At 42.4% G+C, this 21,718-nt stretch overlaps 1 protein-coding gene across 2 annotated transcripts; it reads right to left on the reverse strand.

Annotated features, from left to right (window-relative positions):
- Nucleotides 1-4,274: 4,274 nt before the first annotated feature.
- Nucleotides 4,275-19,641, reverse strand: LOC121858319 (monocarboxylate transporter 12-like). 2 transcript variants are annotated; one of them, XM_042354677.1, is made up of 7 exons: nucleotides 19,441-19,641; nucleotides 15,256-15,376; nucleotides 8,606-8,775; nucleotides 7,747-7,890; nucleotides 6,008-6,620; nucleotides 5,543-5,763; nucleotides 4,278-4,906 (listed from the first exon to the last, which is right to left on the reverse strand). In XM_042354677.1, the coding sequence occupies exons 1-7, from the start codon at nucleotides 19,457-19,459 to the stop codon at nucleotides 4,770-4,772; spliced, it is 1,425 nt and encodes a 474-aa protein (XP_042210611.1). In that variant the 5' UTR covers nucleotides 19,460-19,641; the 3' UTR covers nucleotides 4,278-4,769. The 2 variants fall into 2 exon arrangements, with proteins under 2 accessions (XP_042210612.1, XP_042210611.1); XM_042354678.1 differs by lacking the exons at nucleotides 15,256-15,376; nucleotides 19,441-19,641 and having other exon boundaries at nucleotides 4,275-4,906; nucleotides 7,664-7,890; nucleotides 8,606-8,772.
- Between the last annotated feature and the right edge of the window lie 2,077 nt (nucleotides 19,642-21,718).

Here is a 21,718-nt window from a genome sequence, read left to right on the forward strand (position 1 = left end):
GCATTTTCTAAAGTTTTTCTGTGTTTCTTGGACTTTCTGTAGCTAGTGAGAGTAGATGTGTTTTACAGTGCAGGTCTCGAATGCTTTAAAGAGTTGTTTGAATTATCTTTTCAAAGTATAATTAGTGCATCTCAAGTAAAGGAACATGCTATGAAGTTTATCTATAGGTGCTATACAATAACTGTCTGGTTACTTCTTGATAAACTTTTCAAAAATTCTAATTCAATGTTCCTCAAAAAATAAGGGACCTATTTTAACTTCATGTCCATTTGATTACATTCTTAAGGAGAAAAGCCGCACAATTTATTATATCCAACTAGTCATCAGATAACTTATGTTTTATTCAGTATTTTTGCATTTTGGTAACTTACCTTTATTATACGACAAATTAATGACTAAAACTAATATCTAATATGATCAGACTCATGAGTGTGTGTGTGTGTGTGTGTGTGTGTGTGTGTGTGTGTGTGTGTGTGTGTGTGTGTGTGTGTGTGTGTGTGTTGTGTGTGTGTGTGTGTGTGTGTGTGTGTGTGTGTGTGTGTGTGTGTGTGTGTGTTGGTGTGTGTTGGTGTGTGTTGGTGTGTGTTGGTGTGTGTTGGTGTTGTGTGTGTGTGTGTGTGTGTGTGTGTGTGTGTGTTGGTGTGTGTTGGTGTGCAGTGTGTTGTGTGTTGGTATGTGTGTGTGTGTTGGTGTGTGTGTGTGTGTTGGTGTGTGTTGGTTTGTGTGTTATATGTGTGTGTGTGTGTGTTTGTGTTGGTGTGTGTGTGTGTGTGTTTGTGTTGATGTAATAATAATAATAATAATAATAACGGTTTATTGACACTGATTTATTGGCGTTATTGATAATTTTTACAATGGTTGGGGACTTAATTGTTTTGAGAAGGGATTTTGGGTTCTGCAATGCATGGGCTGGATGTGTTAAAATGAACAGTAATTCTTGGACATGGATCTCAGGTAGTAGGAGGCTGAAATGATGGTAGAAGTTTCTTACCAAATTTGGGTAGATAGTCGTATTATTGGTGAGAGTTTAGTGACAGTGTTGAGTGCTTCTGATACAGTGAGTAGAAGGAATAATCTTGCATGCCCTTTACACTTTTTTCTAGGTGTTTATGCTAGGCATTTAGGAGGAAGACCAGGTGGGGGAGGTATAGTAGCCAAGTATGAATACAAACACTGAGGAGCTTCGGGGCAGGAACCTGAGGTGGGACTTGAGTTTATGGTGAGCAAGACGGAAACCGAGGATTTGACAACTTCACTGACGTGTGTTTCCAATGAAGCGAAAGAATGCAGGATGCTGAGGAGCCAGAATCCATGTCCTGGGAGTGGTGGTTCTGGACTGAGTAATGGAAGGAGGTGGGATAATGGAGAGGAGGGTTGATGTGCAACCACATGGTCTTGGGTATGGTTGATGGCAGTGGCTGTTGGTGGCATGGGAGACTGTTCAATAAACTTAAGTGCGGTAGTTGGACAGAATTATGAATTTGATCCCAATGGTGGAGTCGTCGACATATTTCAGCGAGCAGTGCCTCTTCTTAGCAATGCTTTACATAAGCAGGCCAGAGGTCCCATCTTGGTGCCTTGGGGACGCCACAGCAGAGTGACTGAAAGGTGAGACAGCCCGAAGTAAGGCTTATGTCACTGGTGGTCTGTGTTATGTATAAGACTTTCCAGTTTGAGGTCATTAGTTTGTTGATGATTATATTGTACGACTAGGTCGAACGTTTAGTGAAATCAATGAAGGCTATTGTGCCACAGACGTTTTTGCTTCGAGATGGCGGCATATGTAATTGAGAAAGCTGACAAGATATGAGTGGTGGAGAAGTTTTCTGTTAGTTAAATTGCTGAGGGTCTGATGACCTGCAATATCAGCATGTTTCCAATGTTCTGTAGATTAGGGCTGCACAAGGATTGCAATAGGCCTGCCGATTGAAGATGATTGTGGCTGGTTGACTGGGCACTGGTGATACATAAGAGCACTGTCATTGTATCTGGTCATGGACGACAGTTACTGATGATGGTAGAGCAGAGGGTTTAGGGGTCCGGGAGAACTCTTGAAGAGTTTCATTGGTGTCACTGTAGGTAGAGGTTTAATTTTAGTTTGTCCAGTGTTTTGCTAACAATTTGTTAAGCTGTCAGTGGGAAGGGGGCTATGAAAGAGAAGGTTAAAATAAGTCAGAGCCGCTTCATAGTAGCGAAATGGTTATTTGTTCTGTTCAAAGGTGTCAACATTAGTGAGATGGCTAATATGAGGTGTATCATTGTTTAGGTCTGACAGAGTTCTATCTTATTGTTTATCTACAGATTTTTGGCCATCATACCATTGACTGATGTTTAAAGTTTGTGTTAATTTGCTGAAGCGACTTTGCAGCGTATTTCAAGTGACGACCTGGTTATTATGAGATCTATGATACGAGATGAAAGGCCTGTCTTTGTTGCATAAGTCTTTGATCCGACAGATCCAGTGTCAGCTGGGGAGATCTGACGGACTTCGGGAAGAAGGGTAGTGAGCTTCCACAGGTATATAATCATCTATTTGTTTAATGTCATCCACGCTATACTTCAGTCCAGGAGGTGAATCATCCACTATGCACTGCAGAGAGAATCGGTTTGTAAACGAGATGCAGGTCTCTGTAATTAGTGAGGGTAGTTAGACCAGAGCACAGGTGCTGCCAACGACAGAGTGTATTGGTTGAGTGGTTGGTACTGAACCGCTGTCGTTAAGATATGTCAAGGCTTGACTGTGGGGAAGGTCACACTTAGATAGTGATAGCTTGTCCTGATATCATCAGTGGTGTCATTTTCATTTGGGGACTCTACATAATACTAATCTTGGCACATGGCACTTAAACTCCCTGAGGTGTCTGAGGTGATGAGATGATTGATAAGAGTGTCTTTGAGGGTGATCAGAGTGTATGGTATGCCACACAGATTATAATAAGTTAGTGTTGTATGGGTGTCTAGAGCACGGCTTGTACCTACATTGCTTCCACATCTGCTGGGATTCTGAACATCCAGGCGTGACGGGCGAGGTCATCTTGAGATAGAAGATAGGCAACGTACTTCCGCCTTTGTAAACGGGCTGTGATGAAAGAGTCAGATATCCCTATCGCTTCAGGCACAATTTGCTGCTCACAGGGCAACGACGCTCGCGGCGGCTGACCTGATCATTGTGCTGCTGTTTGCTGAACTTTGTTAGCTAGTGATTATATACAGTGAAGACGGAGACTGTACCATATCCCAGGAACTTGTGTCATTTCCTAGTGAGGTTACGGTTTCAATGGCTTGGTGTATGACGGTTTTGTCTACGGGAATATGTCTAGCAATTTGAGTCGCTATAACACTGCCATCAGGATAATCCGTTCTACGATGCAGTACAGACTGTCATAAGTAACAGGCCACCGTTGAGATCTGTTGTGTATGGACGGAAAGGTTTACATGCACTAGAGGACACTACACAGTAGACATCTACAATATTTGTTGTCAAGGACTGCAATGTCCTTGTGCTTGGGGTTGCTGACACAGTATTCATGATATATGTAAACACTGCTGTGTTCACTGCACTTTAAAGCAGAATTGACAAGTGCCCACTGTCTGACTTTTTCCTTAGTACCTATCAGAGCACTGTATGACAATCACTATTAACAGTTGATGATTAGCTCAGCTTTTGCCGAGAAAGTCTCCTTAAGTACTAGGAACACTGCCTGCAATCAATCAAATTCCATTAACTGTTTTGAGCATGAAGAATCGATCCTGGTGTAGTAAAGGCTGGTAGGTAGAGGAGTGGGCAGGCCAAACAGACTCACTGGTTGCTAAAACTGAGCGCACGTCCTGTCTCACTTGAGAGTTGAGATGTGTGTGTGTGTGTGTGTGTGTGTGTGTGTGTGTGTGTAATAATAATTAACGGTTTTTTGAAAAAGTTCAGCAGCCTGAAGACTGAAAATATACATCAGACAAAAATGACTTATTACATACAAAGACATGGGGTGGGTGGGTCGTTTAACAACAGATTTCATAACTAAAAGGAGAAGGAACATGAATTGAACATACAAATTATTATAGTTTGCATTTGATGGCCAGGGCTGGTCTCTGGCTATACTGTGTGAGGTCACGTAGGCCACGTGGTGTAGTGACTCGCCCTCGGGTATTGACATGAAGGACCTGGCGTAGTCATGAAGATACCGGGTGATGTGGTGCTCACGTGGTGCAGTAACTCGTCCATAGGTGTTGATATGAAGGACCTCAAGTGGTCATGGAGACACCGGGTGATGTGGTGCTCACGTGGTGCAGTAACTCGTCCATAGGTGTTGATATGAAGGACCTCAAGTGGTCATGGAGACACCGTGCAGTGTGGGATGGTGTCACAGTACCTCACTCTCTGCTAGGTGATGTTGTGTTATCACATAGTCAGGTGTAAACCCGACCCACTGTTATTCCCAGGGTGGACTTATTAACACCGCCTAGTTAGAAGATGGTGGTACTTTCCCAGGGGTGCTTATCTCACTGGTGGGTCACGGCTCTTGCTTGCACTGTCTAGTGCTGAATTCACTGGCTTAAGCACTGTTCATCACTGTTCAACACTGCTCCCACTTCTTTCCGAAACGAAATTGATATCCCTGTGGTGAGGATGGGTCGAGGAGAGGGACTTGGGGAATGGGTCAAACATTGGCTGGGGGCAGCTGCCGCAGCAGGAGCAGCGCCTGATAGGTCTTGACCCTCCGGTGGTCAAGGATGTTGTGTGTGTGTGTGTGGCGTTAGTGATCAGGGGTGTGTCAGGTCTGGTTGACTTTGATGCCCGAGACCCTGACAATGAGGGGTTGAAGGGCAAAGACGAGGCCGCCCATGCAGTACATAGAACCCATGAAGATGAGAGGCGCTCCCATCCACCCGACCACATCAGCCACCAGTCCTGTACAGAACACGTATACATCACCACTTTATTCTCACCTACATACTATTACTCAAGTTCCGGATCACATGGAGAATAGCATCCCAGTTAATTTCACCTTAAGATTACCTAACCTAACCTAAATTAACTTAACCTAACAAAACCAAACCTAACCAAACCAAACCTAACCTAACCTAATCTAACCTATCCTAACTTAAGCAAATATAACCTAACCTAACCTGACTTAACCTAACCTAACTTAACTTAACTTAACCTAACCTAACTTAGCCTAACCTAACTTAACCTACCTAGCCTACCCTAACTTAATACGATCCCAAGTTCCCTTTCAACACCCTATCTGTCGATGCCAAAAGACATCCAACTGACTCACATATTTATGTCTTAGAATCAGAACCCTCGAGAACAATTACTAGACTTTGATATTGTTCGTTGTGTTTCAAAATCTCTCCTGCAGATAGATTCAGGCTATTGACCTCAACGCAATATCTTAACCAAACAAAAATGCTGACTCGAGGTGGTAACAAAAACCCTGCGTTTGGTTGGTACTCAGGCCAATCTAAAATTTAGACTGAACAAACTAGATGTGAACAACAAAGGAAAACATATTAAACCAAGTGTGCACATGTTGACTCTCACCCAGCAGTGAGGGATAAACAAAGCTGAAGACACCTTGCGTCATCCTGAAGAAGCCCCAGGTGGTGGCCAGGGAATCTTCGCCAAACTGGTCGGCTAGGAGGGTACTGATGAGTGCCCAGAAAGCAGCGACGCCCACTGAGTGAATCCACACCACCGATACCAGAGGCCAGAAGCTCTTAGTGGAAGACACCAGAAATAGCGACACCCCGGCCAATATCTGCCTGTGAAATATAACCGTTTTTATTATTAAGGGCAAGTCCTATAAGAAGTAACTGGATAATTTCTCGATCATTATTTCCACATGTCTGCCAGAGATGAAGGGATAAGTATCGTTTGGAGCTTTACTCTAGGTTTGTTTATGGAAGTAATTTATCATTAGTTAGTAAGTCAGTTAATGAAGACAATAGCAAAGCCCAAAACATTGCAGTTGATATCACTCAACGGTATAAAAATGTGACTGCTTACCCCAGTATAAACATGTGTCTCTTCTTTATGATTTTGGTGTCACCGATCCTACCGATGACCATCCTGGCGAACATGTCGAGGACTGAGAGGAAGGCCACAATGAAGGAGACGTCAGTCTCACTCAGGCCGATGGATAGACTGAAGAGTATAAGGTAGTAAAACACGTTGCTAAGGCCCGCACAAGTACACATGATCATCACTAAGTACACCAGGTACACTGGGTTCTTCAGGTAGGATAATTCTAGAGGTTTTTTCTTGCTTGCCGAATTATTTTTCTCAATGATTTTCTTCACCTGACCGGAATCCCTGGACTGGTGCTCGTGAGCGTTGAGGGAGGAGCTCCTGTAGTAGTCCCGCTCTACTATCCTCTGGTGAACATAGAATGGCCTCAGTAACATTCCCATCACACAGATCTGCAGCATAATGCCGCAGAGTAGCATAAGGATGCCCCAGAGTGAGAATTCTCGGGAAAGGAAGACGACAATGAAGGGGAACACCACACCTCCGAAGGGGTTTCCGGCAGATCGTAATCCATTGGCTGTAGCTCGTCGCTTTTCGAAGTATTGGGAAATGACTATGAAACCCGGCGTCTCGCTCATGGCCAGACCCACACCTGTCAATATGCAGCAAAAACACACCTGTCAACATTTAGAGGGAAATAATTTGGTAACGGAATGGTGATATATCTCCCAAACACGGGGTGTTGAGAGCACATACGCAATTGCACACTCACAATTAATATACGAGTTCTTTATTCTTCGTGTGCAATAAATTTCCAATGCATATATTTTCAATACAACTAATTTCCATTTCCTCTTCTCCTCCCATTTTTTTTAGTTAAGAGGCAGAAGACGCATGATAAAACTGGAACCATGAAAAAATATATATACGTCTACGACAAGCTACGACAAGCACTTAGATGACACCTTTGTACAGTGACCCTCTCTGACACATACTGTATCTGTACATGTCGGAACACAGTCTCATCATAATAATATCTGGCCCAATTTTAGGGCATCTACCGGAGTGCCATTGAGTTGATAGTGCATTAATGCCGCTTCTGAGTCTGAATCTTTTGAGTGTTCCTTGTAAATGAAGATAAAAGTATACACGTTGCTGACTGGTGGTCTGTGGTGTAATGTGATAGTTTGTGGTGCTATGTGATGTTTTGTGGTGTTATTAAGCGTTGCGTGATGTTATGTGATGTTATGTAGTCTTAAGTGGTACCTGGTTATTTACGGGGAAGGTATGGAACGTTATTAATTTTTATATATAAATAAATCTATGATTTAATGCAATATACTGTAGATAATAACACTTTTTTGCATCACTACTTGCACGGCCATTGTTGCGTCAATAATCAGTTCTGTGAAAGAGCCCGTCAGTCTAGCTATACATAGTACTGACTGACATTACTGTCGATATGGGACACCTGGGGATATGGTTAGGTTAGGTTAGGTTCAGTTAGGTTAGGTTAGTTTAGGTTAGCATTTGAGTGTTTAATCATTGGGTGACAGAAGCTTGGGTGCCTAATCTGGCCGTGATTCAAAATATGTGCAGTATATAATATAAACAAAAAACTATACTTATGTTAAAATGTTATATGTTAGACAACTTTCTATATGGTGTTGTATTCTTAAAACAAACATAAAACACCTTGGATACAAAATGACGATACATATGGAGGGAGGAAGCGGTGTGAGGCCAACAGTGAAGAGCCTTGGCCGCAGGAGGCGCACCTACGAGGCCACCCACAGTGACGGCCAGGTGGAAGACGGAGGTGGCAGGCAGGGCTAGCAGGAGGCCCAGGGCGACTAACAGACCGCCACACACAGAACACAACCGAGGGCCCACCATCACCATCAGCGGTCCCAACATCGGAGCTGATGAACAAAAAAGGAATTGTTACCCAGGACACCCGCACCATAACTTCCTCTAAAGACTACACCCAAAGCTAAACTACCGCAGCACAACCCCCATCCTGAAACGGCTTCTTTAGATGCCATGGCCACCTTTAAAGGATACTTAATGGCAGTTGTATCCTAAAAGACATCCTGTGGTGGTGGTGGTGGGGGGTGACTCTGCTTTGGTATGGGTTCTGTGGGATCAGTTTTAATACTCCTAATAATGCGAGGGTGTACGGATATACTGTACTGCTGATGGAACACTTAGTAAGGTTCATCAGTGAGCCTTTTAACACAATAATATGGCTTAATGCCTTTTAGTATATATACCGTGTGTACTTTAGCAAAACCCATCTACATACCGGCCTGATGGGGTGGGGTGGGGGGGGGGGGCACTGAGTTAGGTCTGAAAACTCTAGGATTTGTCGCTGACCCTCGTTTGACTTGGCTAGGAAATCCGTCTAAAAATTGAGGATAAATTGTGGGGAAAACTTTCAGAGAAAACTGAATTTACAGGTAAACTGTTGGCAAATTTAGATGGCTTACTTTGCTATGAGTAGAAATTTTCGACAACCTTTTGGACTGGTGGGTCACGCCTTCTCTTGAAATCTAACCATCGACGTATCATTATCGAATTTATAACAAGGAGATTCTTGTGAATTTTGGGACCCGGACTGAGATAAGAAATTCTTACCCAGGATTCCTCGGCAGCCCGTCATGAGTCCCATCATCCATCCGGCTGTTGCTGCAGAGGTGTTGGGGAAGCGCTCCAGGATGGACTGGCTGAGAAGGCCGAAACTCTTGACGTATCCTGCCACCATTATGTTGATAACGAAGGTCGCTGCCACCACCACCCAGCCGTACCTTGTGGTGAACCCAGGATCAGTTAAGACAAAATATATACAACTATTTAACTATGCCACTCAATTAATAATACACACACACACACCTCTACCTATAAATAGCAAGCAAATTAGTTTAATTAGGTTAAATATAATTAATTTTCCTTGAATTCGTTAGAACAGTTGATATTGAATTATGTCTAGAAATATAATCCATATACCGGTGATTCTCATTAACAAAACAATTAAATACAGTTTAGTAGAAGCACAGTCTACAATACCTACTACGTTACCTTACTGGAGATCGTCAGGTGGTGAGGCCAGGCAGTCCTCCCTCACTGACGAGCCCTTGTAACCTCTTGACCTTTGCATGAATACTGTTATATATGACCCGAGCTGTGCTGACCATGCTTAACCCTAAATGACCTGACATACACACAATCTCACTGACACTTCAGATACCAACTACATCTGTTAGCACTGCCCGCAGCCTGTTTGCGTATGGCCCTTTGACAAGAGATCGACCACCTGGTAAAAATATGATCTGCGCTGTCGGTGTGTTGATAACCATGTGAAGTCTTTGTGATGTTTGGAACTTTGCAAATTGTCAACATTCCTAATCAGCGAGGATTCCACATTAGCTGGACATATGTTTAAAAATCCTCATTATTGATTTGGAGGTCAATAAATATATGAGTGTATTCGAATTAACATATTAAATGCAAATAAAAATTACTTTATGTATTTACTTTTTTTAGGAAGCTGTTGTTACGGTAATCTACACACGAAACATAAACCAACAAAGTTTGTTCTGTCGTTAAACATTTGTTTTATTTATTTATTTTTTTTTTTTACATTTTTGTTATGGAAAGCGTCGTTCTTCATGCGCAAATTGGAACACACACGGTATTTTGTTGTATACATACAGAAAAATTATATCTTTATGCTATCTACTATACATGAAATCAACTATAAAATACTGTACTGCAAGCGTAATGAGATAAGCTGTTATTTGATACACAGATCCTTATCTTTTAATAGTAAACTACCAACTGTGTGTGCTGAGTTTTGTACCAGGAAGTAATTTCTCTGCACTGACTCGCTCTGCCTTGTACAGTTAATTTATACACATTTTAACCAGAGTGTCATGGGTTGCGTTAGGCTTACCCACGCAACCAACTCCAAAGTTTGTTTTACCAGAGATAAGACGCCCGGCGAGGCATAACTGGGACATGTATTTTCCATTAGTGTATGTTAGCCAGCCTTTAGGGGGGTGGGCAGTGAAACAGTGTTGTACTGTTCATCGCTTCACACCAGTGTCATGGGTTGCGTTAGGCTTACCCACGCAACCAACTCCAAAGTTTGTTTTACCAGAGATAAGACGCCCGGCGAGGCATAACTGGGACATGTATTTTTCATTAGTGTATGTCAGCCAGCCTTTAGGGGGGTGGGCAGTGAAACAGTGTTGTACTGTTCATCGCTTCACACCCAAAAACCTCATTTTAAGTAGTATCCCCTGAGCCATGGGTTAGTTCGTCTTGACCTCTCCCTCCTGAAAGGGATCCTCCACCGCACTCCGTCCTGTGAACCGTCGTCGACACGAGACTAAGTGTGTTAACCTAGGTTGTTATCCCCGTGGAAATATCACGTGTGGAAGCCTGGTTGCGACAAAAGCAATCCAGGCTGGTCTATTGCACCTAGATGGTTAATTCAAGTCACGCTTACAGAGTTCTCCTGCCCGACACCATGTGTGGTAACCCAAGAGTACTTTTTGTTGCTGTGGCCCGTGGAAAGAAGTCCTTGTGCGGAAGCCTGGTTGCAACAAAAGCAATCCAGGCTGGCAGTAAATGTATCACTTGAAGAATTAAGGCTCTGTTAAGTTATACCCATAGTAGAGTAATCACATGTGTCCCCAAGTTAAAATTCTCTTTTAGAAGATTAATTTTATTACAGCGTGAACGTGAGTGAATCATATATCCATGCAAATTGTAAATCATTGTATGGAAGCTTGACAAATAAATGTAAGTGCAATTATCTGCCCGTATCTGTGATCCTATCTTATTATTACTAAAGGTAATGACTGATTGGTTATGACAAAGTATAACCAGTAACTTAGATAGATGTTGGAAATTAAATGAATTCACTAAATCATCATTTATCAAGTATAAATCATGGAATGTCGAGTGGTGGAGTGAACTTCTACGTAGATACGCCATAATCTCCTGTAAGTAATCAGTGTGAAGGTATCGGACTCTACGGTAAGAAATAAGAAATATGACATTATTATCTTTATATAATATAATCCACTCCTACTACCATCTGCACCACCGAACATGACACAGAGATAAACATTGAGAGCGTAAAATGTCAGCATGCGACTAAAATACTTTCTGGCTGAATATGTAAATTACATCCTCCCCGTCCCCCCCCCCCTCTCCCCTTCTCCCTCCCTCCTCCTTGTATGGTAAGAAGCTCTAAAATTTTATATATGACCTCTACAGTGTCTGGTTTGCTCTCGTGCTGGATGTCCGTCTGTAGCTCTCTGTACCGGTCTCTCAGCTCTTGCGTCCATCCGCGGATACTGGCTAGCTGTCTCACGTGATCGTCTTGGACACTGAGCTGCCTCAGCTGGTGACTAGTGTGAGGATGGGGAATGATCCTGTGGGTAGTGGTCGGGATGTTGTTGTCTATCTCCGTCTTCACATCAGTGTACCATTGTTCGACCGCGTCGTCGATGTCATTGGGGCTGGCTTCTTCCAGGTTCCTCCCCTGTTTGAGACTGAGAGATTCCTTGAAGGAGTCGTCAGTCTACCCATTTGAGGTTTGACCTGATGTTAGTGGGGATCATAATGGGATTGGATGAGAGCGTCACGACGACTGGCAGGTGATCGCTGGTACTGATGGGTCCGGCGGTAACGTGCCTGTTCAGGACGGCCTCGTTGTTAGAGAGGATTATGTCTGGTGTTGTGGCACTGGCACGTCTGATCAATGTCGGGAAATATGGCCCGAGGTGTTGCATTTTCCCCTTCTGATGTTGTCATACAGCGCCACACCGACGTTGTTCTCATTACCTATGATGTATGTTGGTTTTCTGTGGCGTAGCAACTGGTTGAGGTCTTGTTCGGGTAAGTAAGGACGTCTGGGAGGTAGGTACATTGTGCTTATGATAACAGGTCCCCTAAATGTCTCCACCTGTACTCCTAGAACTGAATCCTCGAAGTCTGGCAACACTCTGTGACTCAGCCGTGACTTGATGGCCACAGCTACACCATCTTTCAGCTCACCCGTCATGTTTCTCTAGTATACAGTGTAGCCAAAAATTTTCAGCTTACTTTCGTCCATTATATCAGTACTGTTTAACAGAATAATGTCTGGGTCTAATTGATAGTATAAGTTAGACAGTTCGTTACGTCTATTAAGGGACCAGTGTAGGACATTATGTTGGACAATTTTCATCCTGCTAACGACTGTAGCTTGGGGCGTCGCTTGAAGTGTTTGCTCGGCTTCTGCCATTTCTAGGGGGCCGGAACTTCTTAGTAGAACCTTCGAACATCTGCTTGTCAGTTAATGGCGGGCCCTCGAACTTCTCGTCACCCGTGTACAGGAAGGTGTTCAGGTCCTGGGCCTGCGTGTCGAAGTAATCTATTGACGCTGCAGCTCGAGGGTCTTGTTCCTCTGTGGAGTAAGTCGCTATCATCTAGTCGCAACCATTGACTGTGGTTGCAGTCCGATGGTCACTGTCGTCGCTGGGAGTACATGTCTGGGGTCATGGAGATTTACGGTGTCGTTGGAGCTGTGATCCCAGGGGGACTGACTGGCCACGTCGGGGCTACGGTTATACTGACTTTTGCCAAAGTCAGGGAGGTTATGGTCTATTTCTGGCGTGGGTTGAGGTCGTCGATAAGTCGTTGAATGGGTTACTGCCTTCAGGATTTCTTTTGAAGTAACTTCGTCGCTTATTTCAACAGGTGCAATGATGTTCCTGGTTATTGTCTTGTTGAGGTGTTTCGAGAATGAACCTGGATGAACCATGATCATGTGATGGGCATGCAGGTAAGACAAGTGGAGAGGAGACGCTCCTGATGCTCTCCGCCACTGCGTTCCTCGTGGCGCCCAGGGACTCAGTAACTGCCTGTTTTATTGAGTCCTTGATGGTTCGTATCTGTGATTGCAGGACTTCCATGGTCTCGCTGACATTGTTGAGTTTTTGTGAGTCTGCTTGAGTTTCTTTCAGAGCGTCTTTTAGGATTTGGCTGTAAGCCATGATCGTCGACTGAGTGGTCTTTTTTATGGTGTTAGAAATTTCCCTAGTTTCTTTTTGTTTGGTTATTTCGGTAATTTCTTCTCTGTGTCTTGAAGTACCTGTTTTCTGACCAGGCAGGTGGCAGAGGAGGCCCTGTGGCCACCCTCGCAGACGACACACTTTTTGATGGTGCTTCAGCAGTCTTTGTAGAAGTGTTGATCAGAAGAACACTCAGAGCATATGACCCCTTGGATGGGCGTATACTTTTCATATTCTATTTGGTGTGATGAGCTGGCAGTGTCATATGCATAGAGCCCCTTCTCCTTCATTCTTTTTGCATCCGTTGTGTCTGCAAAGCGAACCTTAATTATATTACGGGCATACATAGGGTACATCTCCACAATCATGACATTGTTTTGCTTTTCTATTTCATCTCTTGTTTCTTCTGCAATATTTTCCACTACATCTTTGTCTAACTTCTTCCATACAAGGGTGAGCTTGGCGCCGTATTCCCGTGGGACAATGACCTCGTATCCGTCAGTTTTCAGTTTGTCCATGGCACTAGACTTAAGTAGTTTATCAGCATCTTCATCTGTTTCTGTGAGGATGATGTAACTATCTCTCAGATTCACAAGTTTATTTATTCTCACCCTGAGGTCGCTTAATAGCCTTTTTTAGCCCTATCCGAGACCCCTGGGTCGGTGTTCCGGTGATTTTCACTCTCATTTTGGCCATGGTCAGTTACATACATGAAAATCCTACCTAATCTGTCCACCCCAGCTGAACCCCATGGGTGCTGCTCCTTCTGTCCACTTGCTGGGCGAGTAAAAACGGGTCTAGGGGTAGGGTGAACAGACAATCTCCTGACGGGGGCTTAGCCAAGCCCAAACACCTAACAGTGACAGGTTATGAAGCACTGCCGAATCCCTAACAGAAAATGTTGCCACCCTTACTGTTTCAACTCAGCAGGGTTTGCGTCGTTACCAAACAGTAGGGACTCGAGGCGAAAGGATAGGATAGGGAAGAAGCGCAGTGTACAAGAATAATATTATCCATGTACAACTACAAGATAAAGCCGCCAGAGCGAGCCCAACTTAAAAACAAGGCTGACAGTTGTAACGGTCAAAAAATTTGAACATGAGCCGGGAGCGACGCGCAGCACATCTGATCGCTGCATAGGTTGGGTGCGCTCGGGGAACCTACTGGGTAGTCAGAGGCCTCGGAGTCGGGACATTCACATAGGTGTTTCGGTTGAGCAGTGAATGGTCGTGCTCTTTACAGCCCTGTGGAGGCCTTCATCGTCTTTAATTATGGAGTTACCGTCGGGTGAGTGGAGGGGGACTGCGCCACTAATGATTGGCCCATAAAATGTTTTAGTGGAATTGAAAAATTCGCGCATCTTGTGTTGATCCGCAAAATTTTGTGTTTCATATGCTTTATTTTTAAGCCAGTCGTTCTTTAGATAGCGAATTTCCCACTGGGCCGCCGCTTTCTTCTTGTGGAAGGTATCAGCTTTGGCTCAAGACTGAGGGTTGTTCTGCCAGTCAGTTAAAGCAGGACGTTTATCAGGACACACACACACACACACACACACACACACACACACACACACACACACACACACACACACACACACACACACACACACACACACACGTGAAGTCCCTCATAACACCATCTGTGAGGGAGTTAGTACACTACGTGTTTACTGTTCAACACCTTATCACACGTGACCCACGTGACCTCCACTGTAAATAATTAATCAATGTATGTTCCTTTTCCTTTCAATAACGAAAGCTTTTTTAAACCCCCAATGTGAATGCATGTAATAACTCATTTACGTCCAGTGTATATTTTAAGCCTTCTGTACTGCTGAACTTTTTCAATAAACTGTTTATTATTATTATTATTATTATTATTATTATTATTATTATTATTATTATTATTATTATTATTAATATTATTATTTTTATTATTATTATTATTATTATTATTATTATTATTATTATTATTATTATTATCTTTCTTTCATTAAATGCTATTCACTCTTTTTTTTTATAAAGGAGATATTCAGGATGGGGAATTTGACAGCATTACAGAAGGCTCAGTATACTGTAAGTATCTAGACGGTGTACACGACTCAACAAAGACACTACATGACACACCTAAAAGATACTGTTTATTTACCTCACGATGTATCTGACTACATGGCTCTTTCCCCCTCTTCACCAGCCCCCAGTGGATGACAAAATATATCACCTTCCATCCTTAGCAGAGGGCAGGTTGGGGTCCTCGCCAGTGGCTGTTACTGCCACCATCGGCATTGCGGATTCTTCATCGTTTGGGTCCTCGCATGAGCTAGTTCGCTGTGGTGGTGATGCTGAAAGAAAAGTAATTGAAAGAATATTAAGTGATATAATAATCCTATTGTGTACTGAAATGGTTGGGGACAGTACGAGGCTTTGGTGCTGACAATAAGCCATGCAAGAGATGTAATACTCAAAATAACCTAAATGGCTACACCAGTTTCTCGTAACTACTGTGTTTGATATTTTTTAATAATAGAGGAGTTTATATAGTAATTAACGGGTGAATAAAATACAGGATAGACCAGACTGTGAGGACGCGGCTCATAAAAAGAACTAAAGAGACTGTTTTCAAACACTGGCTCGTAAATAACAACTCTACTAATGCCACTTACTGTCCTTCGTTTTGAACTACTTTAAACTCTCTTCGTATTGGGCTGAATGTGACGCACATACGAGCCATAAGTACTGGAAGGTGAAAATAGTTCCCACCCGGGATTTATTTTTTCCTGCAACTCTACGACAGTGACAGAGATTCACTCTTTTGATGACTCTCATTCCTTGAGCACCAACTTAATCGCCAATGATCGCTGCGTGAGTTGATCAGAGAGAGAGAAAAAGGCACTTCTTGTCCTTCATAACGCACTGATAATGAAACACTCAGAAGGCATTAATAAAAATTATATTTTAACAAAAAGTGCACAAGAATTAATGTGTGAAAAAAATAATACTCCCATTTCCATGATGGCATTCTAATTGATTGATTGATTTGGGTAATTACTTCCCTGACGACGCAACAGCTTATGTCATAATTATGTCGCCGAGCATTCCAGTTAATATTGTTGTTATTTATACAGCTATGGGAGGGGGTGGGTCATCGACAGATCCAGCGATATCAGATAAGACTGTATCAGATCATCAGGAGTCAATGTATCTCGTTATCATAAGTTGGTTATCTACCAGTGGAGGAAAATAACGATAGAGGACAGATTATATGCCGCCACGTATATGATTCCCAAACACACCAATTGACGATTTAATCCAACTAATCCAATCGTAACCTAACCGTCTATGTGGGATGACAACAGTGCACCTAAGAGCAACATAAAATCTATAGACGACTCAATAAATATATATGAAGCGCTGTAATCAAGGTGGTTATTGAGGAGTCACTCTATATATCGTGTACACAAACGGAGATAATTATATGAATTATGTTTTTTTCTTTTCTTGAGGTTTCTGTTTTTCTTCGTTTAAAATTGGGTTCACTAGACAGACAAACAGACAGACAGACAATAATATTTGCTCTAGACATTACAGGTTACAGAAGGAATATCGTAATGCAATGAGCGGGATTATGAATATGGCTACAGAAAGAAGCGGTCACAGGGGTTTGGACCACGCGAGCATAAGGAGAAGAAATTATTATCAGGAAGTTTGAGGCTAAACTATGATGTTCTATTATATAATATATTAAATTTTATACACTGTTTTCATGTACAGTTGCTCCTCCCCTGTTGCACCCACCCACCCCCCACCCTGGATATGCTATCTCGATTTACACATAAAAGTCAGTGGTGTTTTTTGTGGAAAGTCTGGCAGTGTCATGTGTTCCCTAATTAATGTTCAGCTACACCTTTATTATCACCATGCACATTTCAATTAACCTGAGCATGTGTACGAAACGATTTATGAAACCGTGTGTGAAACAACTACGTGTACAAATCGGTTGTGTATGAAACAAGTCAATCATCTTTGGGGAAAAAACAAATTCTTCAGGACTGTTTTTACCTCAGATCATCTTTCATGCCCACCACAGCACTTAACTTTGCCTTCTCGGTTTCTTGGTTGAATCTTTTCTTCTTTAACCTAAATACTTCAAAAGCCTTCGATGTACTTATTTGGAATCAGGATCTTGGCAAACTTCGTTCCTACTTAGTATACTGTCATCACCTGTATCTGTTCTTGACCAAATTACAGTTTCAGACATGCACTTATTGAGGTTATGTTGATGTTCTAATCTAATGTATTAACGTATATTTCAACAATTAAGATCATTTAGGAAGTATTCTGGCTTCGTACAGTCCATTATACACTTGGCTGGTTGGCTGTCTGTCTTTCACACGCATCATGTTCTTGTACTTACTATTGTTATTTAATATATCAATGGTCTTGACTTCCTACTTAATTACTGTATCGTAAATAATACCCTCATTTATATTGCCTAAAGACTGACTATCATCACGGCCAGGTATACCCCAGATCCTATGCTGTCCTGCAAGATGTTTCTCAGCCACGCCTTTGTCTTGACTAACACTCATATAGCTTCTTCCTTCACTGGAACATGTCACGGAGTCCTCCATTTGTGAATCAATACTCTCTGGAAACTATAATAACGAATTTGATAATCTTGGTTGTACTTTCTGTCAATACTGTTATCTTTTCTCAAACTCGAGACAGAGACGGGAGAAGTTTGCCAGTCCTTTAGGTTGTAAAAGTTATTGTAAAAAAAAATCTTATAATTTCCGTAGGTGTGTGTGTGTGTGTGTGTGTGTGTGTGTGTGTGTGTGTGTGTGTGTGTGTGTGTGTGTGTGTGTGCTGTGGTGTAATGGTCAGCATGGTCGCCTCGCGAGCGAGTGGACCCTTGTTCGATCCCCGGGCGGGGTGAAACTGTGGGCAGGTTTCTTTACGCCATTTGCCTCTGTCTACCATACAGTAATTGGGAACCTCGATGTTAATCGATTTGCGGATCGTGTTCGGGGTAGTGGTTAGCCAGTGCAGTTGGCGAGTTGTCCGGTCTTTTCGGACTATTCCTTGACACTGTCATGCAACTCGTTAACTCAGGGTGTGGTTGTTGTATTGGCGACAGATTCTACACCTTAAACAAATTCACGCCTAGGTGGCCCTAGGACAGGCCATCCTCTATCTCGAGGGACAACCATTATTATTGTTGATAAAGAGTGCATCTTCGATTTTACATGACGTCCTTTCCTCGACCTACATCGTATCTCTTTAAGGTACAGTTTCTTTGACGGCGGCCATGACACTTTCACTGGATGCAGTAGTCGTTAAAATAATGTTTTTCGATCAAGTTTAAGCAGTACTCAGACTTGGAACAGGAAGCGATAATACTATGTGGCCATTAATTTTGGTGTGTTGCAAGGTAACTTAACGAACATTGCAAATCACACGATAACTAACTCGAATGCCTGATTATGTTACCTTTGAATGGTTCAAGTTGATCCCTTCAAAAATATTTCAAGTCAACATAAAATTATTACCGTTATACGCTACATATATCATTGACTGCTAAGTTAGCGTCGTCTGCTATCTTACGAGAACCTACTGATTAGCGCCATCCGCCGGGTAAACTGTACTGTACGTCGTCTGGTGCATTATCATGTGTGATAAGAAAGCGCCGTCTGCTTCAGGCAGTGAATACATAACAAACACTGTTTTGCATATGTGGAATGTGCTCACTATTCCATCAGCTATTAAACGTTATGAGAGATGCAACTCTCTTGGTAGGTAACTGGATGTATTTGACGCTTTTTCTTGCATTCAATTTGCTTTCGATGTCGTAAGAGTATTGAAATAAAATGAAAGACTAGTAATAGGCCTCGATGAGAAGTAAAATATCTTGCATAGATACGAACGAAATTTATGCCAGGATAAATAAGGATAATCGCCCAGTTAAACCTGAGAACAAATGACTTTTTGGCTAAAGACGTTGTCCACTATCATAACATAACCAAACTATACAGTATATACCGTAAAGTTAAGTTATATTAGGTTAGGTTAGGTTAGGTTAGGTTAGGTTAGGTTAGGTTAGGTTAGGCTAGGCTTGTATTATTATTACATGATCGTCTCTGTATACTGAACACTTTGAATTTTCGCAAAAAGAGAAATACTTAGCCTTAAAATTAGCCCCATCCAATTTACTTCACGAGAAGATTAACCATCCTAACTCTACCTGGGGGGTTAGGTTAGGTTATGTTATGCTACGTTACTTAACATTTGATTGGTTAATATGCAGGTGGATTAAGTTGGGTGGCGAATATCCAGGTGAACCAAGAAGAGTTAAAAAGAAATTGGTGTCATTTCGTAATTCGCATAACAGTTACAATTAATGACTAACCTGTTTCTTTACAATCCATTACACGATTTTAATAGTATCAGTAATATTGATGTAGACGAGTCACAGGTTGTCCGCCACCAAGAGGGGAGGTGGAAGGCGGTGGTGATGTACGGCTCCTCCCGGGATCACATAACAAACATCAACTGACTGAACACGTGACAGACATCTCATATCTTGGTCTCACTCCTCGGCTCCTTACTATTGAGTTGCCACACATCGCTACCGACCATTCCTTTACCACCATGGACCACTCATTCCGCTACCACCACCCTTACTCCTTTGCTACCACCCACTCCTTTACCACTACCGAACACTCCACCAACACCACCACCACCACCAAACACACCACCACCACCACCAACCACACCACCAACCACACCATTGCCACCACACGACCTTCAGACATTATTGCGACGTGACAGTGATACATATATCACAATAGATCTTGAAAACATCTTACAAATTTACACAGGCCTAGAACTGTATTCTGCAATTTACGCTGATATAGATAAGTATTATACACATATTTGTTTCACTGTATTGTATTTGAGGGAAGTTACATCCACAAACATCTTTAAATATACGAGTATCTGGGGATTTGCTGCGATGAGTGTTGTGAGGGAAGTGATAATTACAAACACCAATCTCTTACGTAGCACTTCACTATATATTTTGTATTTGAATTTTGTTGTTTAAGGATATGATACTTTATGCTAGCGCTTAGTAAGTCAGTGTAGTCAGGATAAAAGTTTATAATTCTTTACATATGTAGATAAACTTATTGATTACTTGTCAGTTGTACACAAATTATGACCCATCCAACACGCTTGTAAACACTAACTTGGCTGTAATACACTTAGCTGCCAACGTTACTGTCTCTCTTACTGGGGTTATTAGAACAGGTCCAGCCAAGGGTGTGTGTGGTAGTAAGTTCCCTACCATATTGACTACTTCGTATGTATCATAGTTAAGTGTTAGTCTGATTTCTTGATGCAGTTACCAGGCCAGAACCACAAGCAGGGGAGTGAGGACATTGGCTTGACGGTGGACGGGGAACACAGGAGAGGTTTATTGTCATGAAATACAGAGGAATGTTGGTGGCAGTGTGGCGCCTGTAAGCTAGAGTTACGGTGTTGATAGTGAACAATGAAGGCGAGTTATATGTATGACCACCTATTGTTGTTGCCGCCCGCCTGCACCACCACACCTGCCGCTATACGGAGTCTCACTGATCCCTAAGTTAAATTTTTCCCTCAACTGGAGATTTGATAATGACTCTTCAGTGTCTAACGTGAACAAAAGATAAACATAAAACTTACTTTAAGAGCAAATCAAGATGCGTTCCTCTTTATCCCTATTTAACTCCTTGATTACAATGGCAGCAACCCCTTCAGTACCATGGCGTTAGCCCCTTGAGTACTCGGACCATACAAAGGGTTAGAACCAGTGTCAACATATTTAAAGGTTGTAATCTTACTTAAGGGGTTAAAGTCATCGTACTCACTGGGTTAACGCCATCGTACTCAAAGGGTTGCCACCATTGTACTCAAGGGGTTAAAGACAAAATGTTCATCCACGAGCTTTGAAAATCATGACCTACACTAACTCTTACTACTTGTGAAAAAGGTTCCCATCATGAAGAACGCCACAGTAAGCAGAAGACAGGCAAGCATTCGTCTGGAATAGTTTAGTTCCAGGAGCCTGTCATTCCGAGATAGAGGTTGCCAACTACTGCTACCTGTTATATTTTTTTTTATTATAATCAAGGTTTAACTTGTTATATTATCATTACTAAAGACTCTTGCTGCCTCTTGGTGACGCACGCACACACACGCACGCACACACACACACACACACACACACACACACACACACACACACACACACACACATGTGATAACTGTTTTGGTATCCCATCAAGTGTTTTAATTAGTTCTGGAACTCTTAAGTGGCAGGGATTGATGTAAACACTTCTTGGTGTTTTTCTGTGTATTGAGTAGCAGTTATAGACACAGATATGGTCTGAGAGAATAAATTATGAATTTTCTCCAGGGAAGTGTTGTGAATAACACTTTGAGATAACACTTCTGTTAAGTGTGAACTTCCCTGTCAAGTGGCATGGAGTGAACTGCCCCTCTGTGAGGTGTGAGAGAGTGGTAGCGAGCGAGTGGTGTTTACTGAATCAGCTGACCCCTGGCTCGACCCTGAGAGATGCAAGCCAAGTGATCTGAGTCGAGAGTACATTGTGAATCACTTGGTGAATAACTTGGTGTTATTC

Source organism: Homarus americanus, unplaced genomic scaffold (assembly GCF_018991925.1).
Source record: "Homarus americanus isolate GMGI-L3 unplaced genomic scaffold, GMGI_Hamer_2.0 scaffold57980, whole genome shotgun sequence".
In the NCBI taxonomy this organism is placed as follows: domain Eukaryota; kingdom Metazoa; phylum Arthropoda; class Malacostraca; order Decapoda; family Nephropidae; genus Homarus; species Homarus americanus.

Bases quoted from the DNA above. Each gene is read 5' to 3' on its own strand.
- LOC121858319 (XM_042354677.1), bottom strand. The intron at 8,776-15,255 runs GTGATATATTTT...GTTCACCACAAG, and splicing joins CCCTCTGCTAAGGATGGAAG to GTACGGCTGGGTGGTGGTGG. The intron at 4,907-5,542 runs GTGAGAGTCAAC...TGTTCTGTACAG, and splicing joins TGTTTATCCCTCACTGCTGG to GACTGGTGGCTGATGTGGTC.